At 37.6% G+C, this 7,090-nt stretch overlaps 1 protein-coding gene across 8 annotated transcripts in view; it reads right to left on the bottom strand.

Moving 5' to 3' along the window:
- Window positions 1–786: 786 nt before the first annotated feature.
- Glcci1 (glucocorticoid induced 1) overlaps window positions 787–7,090 on the bottom strand; it is a 72,925-nt gene continuing 66,621 nt past the window's right edge. For 5 of the 8 annotated variants that reach the window (XR_015685360.1, XM_087656474.1, XM_087656475.1 and 2 more), the window contains 2 exon segments: window positions 4,938–5,058; window positions 787–3,680 (listed from right to left, as the gene is read on the bottom strand). Coding sequence is in view for 6 of the 8 variants with exons in the window: in XM_087656474.1 (XP_087512600.1) it covers window positions 3,335–3,680; window positions 4,938–5,058 (467 nt within the window). In the remaining 2 variants the exon portion in view is untranslated. 8 annotated transcript variants of the gene reach the window in all.

Here is a 7,090-nt window from a genome sequence, read left to right as displayed (position 1 = left end):
GCTGGGGACCGAACCCAGGGCCTTGTGCTCCCTAGGCAAGGGCTCTACCGCTGTGCTAAATCGCCAACCCCCACATTTAGTTTCAATTAAAATGTAAAAACTCTTAGAATATTTTTCTGTATGGACTATATACCCTTAGTAGATTACTAATACATAAATCTCAACTTCAAAAAACTTTTATATTTTGTTTTTCCTCAACCAAAAAGGCAATTGTTTTTAAGTTTAATATAAATGTCAATTTTGTCTAATTCTTCCATGTATCAGAAACAAACAATACTCTGGGGCAAATTGTTCTTCACAGTGGCTTCCCAAAGTGTTTTGCTATTTGTATAATTGTTTACTTGCATAAAATATGTATTTTCTTTGTTTTGTTAAAATTTTTGTCCTTTTTATACTGATCCTAGTAAGATTAAAACAAACTACTATATAGTTTTGTAGGAAATATGCAACTTCTTTGAGATGATTTCATTGAATTTAAACTCATTCCCTATAAATTCGTAGGCATATGAATGAAACAGAATACTGTTTTCTCTGTTAGAAATGCTCACAGCTGAAAGGAGCACAAAACTTTGGACTCCAAACATCCAACTTGTTACCTTGGATGCGAAGTATGCAAATTAAATGTCAAGAGGAAACCAAACTGGAGAAACTGATCCAATGAAGACGCCCCACAGATCTACATGTACAGGTCGGAACTCAGCACCAACACTGCCATTACCTAAGGCAGAATTCACCTCTGTGGGTAACGTGCCAGCATCCAGTCTTTTAAAAAACACATGTAAACTATTCCAGTTTTACTAATAACTTTATTTAAATAAGACACAGGAACTTCTATACTGAAAAAAATACAAAACAGAAGCCACACATTTCTTGTGTAAAGCCTTATTATATAACTTGAATACTGTTCAGCGCAGTGGCTAAAATTAAACAGTACACCTATATACAAAATTTAAACAGTTTCTGACAAGTGTCTACAGCTGGTGTAGGACACGTTTGAGCTCAACAACCTCTGGGAAATTTACATGGCAAAGCATAAGCTTTAACACATTTGGTTCAAAACTTTAATATACGCTAAAAACAAATGTACAGCACAGTATTTAGTTTCTCATGAGAAAATAAAAGCACATCACTATAAATATTGTACATAGATTTCGTCACCAAGAAAAGCATATTCAGTCCGTCTTTCTGAAACTGACAATGATTCCATTGCATCTCAGACAAAAGCAGAGCACACGATCAACACATCGGGTAATGCTAACCCAGTGTCACAAGTTAAAGGGAGCTCATATTTCTCTTACGGAACTAGTAATTTTCTTCCTTTAACCATAATCTACAAAATATAGTATTTTCATCAAGGCCTGAGATTATTAGGGTTAAAGGTGTCTGCTGCTGAAAAGATTGTTTTAAAAGGTTCCCCTGTGAAAATGGCAAAAGTCAACTGAGTCCTTTCTCCTTGACAGTCTCTGTAACACTGCCTGTGAGGCAGAGCGCACCTGCAGGAGAGAGTATTACTGCAAACTTTGGTGGAAAGGAGAGATTGAGGTGACAAAATAACACACGGAACACACACACACACACACACACACACACACACACACACACACACACACACACACACACATACGGTGCATGTGTATGCATGCACACACACGGACAGCATTTTATAAAAGTGAAAATGGTGTCACTTGTACCAGCTCATGTTTCTCCTACTCATCGACTCCGTAGAAGAGTCCAAAGAAAACCTCAGGAATGATCTAAGGAAACCAGAACATTAACTGTAGGCAACTTGCTCTCCTAATTCTAAAAACAAAACAACAAACAAACAAACAAACAAACAAACAAATGTGCCACACACTTTAGGTGGAGATGAGTGGACTCTAGGCTCCAACTGAACAAAGCAATGGGACACGAATACAAAAGCTTCCCTTTACTTTTGCGAAAGCTATGCTGCAGAAAACAGTCTCAAGTCAGGCTCTCTTCACACTCTGTGGAGAACTTCTGTCAAGTCTGCACGTTCAAGGCTATTTACTTGGGGTTCTGCTCCACTCCACACATTCCAAGTCTTAACAAAATTATTCATGATAGTGTTATCTGAGGCTTAAATGAGACAGCTTTAAGCTATTGCTCTTGTAAGTTACAAGAAATCTGCTTGCTTATGCTGCATTGGTTCTGAGACATACACATTCTCTCTACATGAATACAACTCATTTATCAAATACTCGAGGAAAACAATAACCAAAATGCTTCACTTTGTAACCAGCAAATTAGAATTTCCTAAAATGAAGCTAAACATAAATATGTCTTTAGATAAAAATAGTAGCAGTTATGACCCCAATGGCCAATATAAGCAAAAATCCTTAATTATTTATTCCTGCAAAACTTCACTTGCTTTGAAATCAAATCCAGCCATTCTTGCATTTAAATTTCATCACACACAATGTGGAATGTTTATGTACAGTCTACTACTGAAGCTTTATTTGCAACATTGTAACAGTCATTAACTGAGCAACACGACTTTTTTAAAGCCACATTTACACATGTTGAAACAGTGAATGCAACAGTTGTTCTACTGGTAACCACATGACAAAAGTGATGTCACACACCACAGATTTGCTGGTTCTCCTCATGGTCCCCATATCCAGGATTACCATCTCCTAGGGATGAATGCACTTCTTAGTCTAATGTGGAATGGAATGAAGAAAAGGAAATGCAGAAAATAAGGAAAGGCAAAGAGTGATGTTCTCTCTTCAGCTTGGTAGCTGTGAAATATTTACTATCCCAATATGACATACATTCCAAGTTACCTGAGTTTAGACTTCAACTGAAGTACCTGAAGCTAGGCCATAGGGTGGGCACTGTGCAACTGTTGTGGCCATTTTTTTTTTTTTTGCATTGTATGTATTATAGAAGTTAGAAACAAACACCTGGATCAATTGTAAACATAATCCTGAAGTACAGTATTTTCCATAGGACAAAACACAGCAAGACATTTTCTACTTAGACAGGCAACTTTTTGAAGTAGAGCTTATTCATACTGAAAAATTTGGAACAAAACACAGGACACAGTACTAGTCTGTCAGACATACTATGAAATGCATAGTCTCCACTTAAATGCTGAATGACACACACATTTTTGCAAGCATTACTGCTTTCCACAAAAACTGCTGAATAGAAGTCGGTCCCTGCCAAGATCAGTGTTAATAGCTATTTTATGATGCTAAGTATTTTGCTGTTGGTGGTGGTGTTCAGAAAGTTTGTCACTCCATGCAGATAGATGTCTGAGATCTCATTCCCGATCCATGGAACATGGGCGGAGGCCAGCTCCCCCTCTGCTTTAGATCATCACATAGTTCTGAGTGGAGATGTGTTCCTCTGCCTGCAAATCCTGCAGGAGCTGCTGCTGCTGAGATGGCTGCTGGACAGAGGGCTCCAGGGAGTCTGCGGTGCTGGTGTCATCAGAAAGGGACGTGAAGGAGACCCGGGAGGAGAGCTGCTCTACGGTTAGTGTGGCCAGAGCTGAGCTCTGGCCAGAATTAGGAGAGTTCTTGAGCATCAGGTCAGAGGCAGGTAAGAGAGGGCCTAGAAGTTTTACAGGACAGAAAGCTGATCCGGTTGGGATGAAATTAACCTTGTTTTTGTCAGGACATGAAAAGAGAGGGGCCGAGATAGGCTGACGAGACCTAAAACCATAAAACAGAATTAGTTTTTGGATCACTGTAAAAGTACTTTGTGAATAAACTGGAGTTTTCTAAAACAGCTGGAATGTGAATGACAGGGATGATGAGTTATGTGCACACAGAGGAGAAACATCTTCCATAGCATAGGTCAGCTGGGACAATTATCACATACAGGGCACTGAAACTACACTGAAGGAAAAAACAATTTCCAAAAGGGCCAGGCAAACTTTTAGAAATCTTTGGTTTGCTTCCAATCATTGAGGAATATAAAAGAAATTCTACACTGTACTTGGATATTACACATATTTAATATCAACTTCACTGATAAGGGTAAATTGAGATGTTACTTATCATTTATTTGATTTTAAGCCCTTTCCACAGCTTTAGATATATCAGTACCGATGGGAGGGGGGTGTTTTCTGTGGTCTGTCAATCAGCCACAGAATAACCTAGGCCCCACACCACACCCATTCTCCAAACTAAACCAAAAACTCCAGTACAGTGTCTGTTTCCTTCTGGGATGCAGAAGAAATAGTCTGCATTTGCTGCCCACAGGGACAAAGGGATGAGTAAGTTACACGAGAGCCACATAGTCACCTTCTGAGTGATTCTAGATGCCCAAGATCAACACCACGAACCTCTTTTTCCTAATTTAATTTCTAGCCTGTCCATATTGAAACTTAAAAAGGACAGAAAACATGAATTCATGAATTAACATGCTAGATAAGTCTACAGAGAGGGAAAATACTTTCCCCTTGACTTGCAGACTCACAGACCGTCTGTAAGCTACTTGCGTGTGGACACTAGTTTTGCTCCTAAGTGCATTTCTATTAGTCAGCTAAACTAACAGTTTTTGAAAGAAATATCTTAAAGATTAAAAATGGAGTTTTTCAAAAACGGAAATAAGGAGAAAATAAAAAGGGAGAATACAGAGAGGAAGAAAGGAAGAAAGGAAAGGAAACAAAGAGAAAGCAAAGAGAGACCATTGGGAGAAAGCAAGAACAACAGGCAGGGAAGGAGGTAAAGAGGAGACCAAGGGAGAGTCTAGCCACACGGGGAACCTCTCTCTCCGTTTGTAATACTGTCTCATTCCTTTCTAGCAGCTCTCCAATCCTCACTGTAGGACCTTTTGTCTATTCAATTCTCTTTTCCAAATTGCTTTTGAAACAAGTATCAGCTGGACAGAGGAGTTGATTCATCTGTAATCAACATCTCAGTAAAAAGTTTCAGATCCCAGCTGACAGAGAAGACATTACTTACGCCATTTCCTCAAAGACCTTCACTCGCTCACATCCCTCTGGGGGCTCCCGTTTGAACATGTAGCTGTTGTTTGGTTTGGGAGATGAAGCATACTTGGGTAACGGTGAGCTACTCCCACTGTCTGTAAATTTAAAGCAGTTATATTAACTAGGAGTTGACAGTGCTTTTAAATTAAACTTGATTTCCAAATAGACCTTTTTGTTCACCACAGAGCCAGGCAGCCACCTGCCATTGTAAGGGTATTTCTAACAGCCTTGTGTAGTACTTTTTTTTAAAAAATAATAATTTAAATTCAACAGTAATCTGCCATACCACAGAATATAAAAGGTTGACATTTTAGCCCAGAAAACTTCATTTTGAGAAAAATCACAGTTGTGATCTGAAAAAAAAACATAAACGAATGTAGCAATATGCATTAGACAGAAGAAGTATGAGATAAGTGAGTTCTCTACATGATCTCTCACTGTCTAACCAATTTAACTGTGTATTTTTGTATATGAATAATTTTTAATTACAGAAGTAATAAATGGCACTTTTATAACACCAGGAATAATAACCATACAGGGCAAAACAAGATTGCAACATGTCTTCCATTTCTCCATAATAATTTTAAAACGGGTAATGTGTCCAGGATTTTGCCTTTAGAGTCTATAAAATAGAGACGTCAGCACAGCTTGCAGCTTAGGCACTAAGGACATGAAGAAATCCAGAAACATCACTACCAAATGTTTGCCTCATATTTTTTGACCCAAAACAAAATGGTCTATTCATAAAAAGCTTTAAAACCCATGTGCAACTTCTCCTTTTCCTATCTGGCAAAAGTGTGTGGAAATCCAAGTCCACTAAGATGTGTCATTATCTTTGTAAGATGCCAAATTGTAAACAAATCTGTATAATAGTCCTATTTACCTAAGATCTGGCTTCAGTCAAACCAATGAATGCTCACTGCTAAAATATCACATACTCGATCTAGTGACATGTATCATTTCCATGAAGTTTGAAAAATAGTATTAACAACAAATTACATTACAATTTCGGTGACTTGCTTTAGTTTAGGATACAGAAAACAGCCCAGCATTCAGAAACTGAGTAATATGAACATTTTTATCATCACAAGGTACACAATACATGCTTAGAAAATATGTACTCTAATACTGTGTCTTGTGAATATTTAGAATGTTCGTCTTAGAAATGCAGATCTAGGCTTATATTTGAAAGTGGCTGTCTCCCTGGCTGGGAAATCACACACTACTAGAAAAGCTACAAAAGCACATAGTGTATCACTACTAGACATATCCTTACAGAATATGCACAGAATAATCTCTTGGAATGAATGAAATCATAGGATGAGTTTAGGTTTTACAGATTTAATGATTCATTGTTATGTATAGGTTTATTCAGATTTAATGACTTTCTTAGAATAACCATTTACTTCTTTCTTACTCACACACACAGAAGAGAGGAGGGGAAGAGGATCTCTTGCCTAGGTTAATGCAGTACACTCAAGAGCTCAAGTTTAGTGCTGTCTCTGAGAAGAGTTAATCTACTAGGACTACTCAACTCCTAAGTGGTTGTGAATGAGACCTTGAGGTCCCCTCTCAACCTCAACCTTCCTTTTCTAACAAATGGGCGGCTGAGGCATTGGGGTGCCTCAAAGAGACTGCTGATGAGTACAACACAACCCACCGGTAAATGGATCCACTTAAAGCTATGACTTTGATATCTTTAACAAGACTTTCACGCCATCAATTGGGATGTTGTTACATAGCAATCAAGAACCCACCCTATTATCATACAAAAAATGTCACATTGGTCTCCATTACATAACCAAGCCTATTACACAACGTCTCTTTACACTTTTATTATAATTTCAAAGGACTCTCCAAAATTGAAGCTAGTTGTGAGCTAAATAACTTGAAAATGGATACATTTTTTTTCTGCCAGTATTTTAAAATAAATTATTTTCTATCCTAAAAGTTTTTCCTTATAATTTCAGAGGTAGTTTGTTTTGTTTTAACTTATCCAATTAAACATTCATGTTCTTTCTTTTTGTAGGATAGTGTTAATGTAAAAACACACATAAATATGTTCAATACCTTAAATTTTTCTGCTTTTTTTAGTAAAAACCATTTGGTTATATATGAGTATTTATG

The sequence above is a fragment of the Rattus norvegicus genome, chromosome 4 (assembly GCF_021556685.1).
Source record: "Rattus norvegicus strain SHRSP/BbbUtx chromosome 4, alternate assembly SHRSP_T2T, whole genome shotgun sequence".
NCBI classification, from domain to species: domain Eukaryota; kingdom Metazoa; phylum Chordata; class Mammalia; order Rodentia; family Muridae; genus Rattus; species Rattus norvegicus.
The sequence above is the reverse complement of the archived record's forward strand: the minus strand, read 5'-3'. Positions and strand labels throughout refer to the sequence as shown.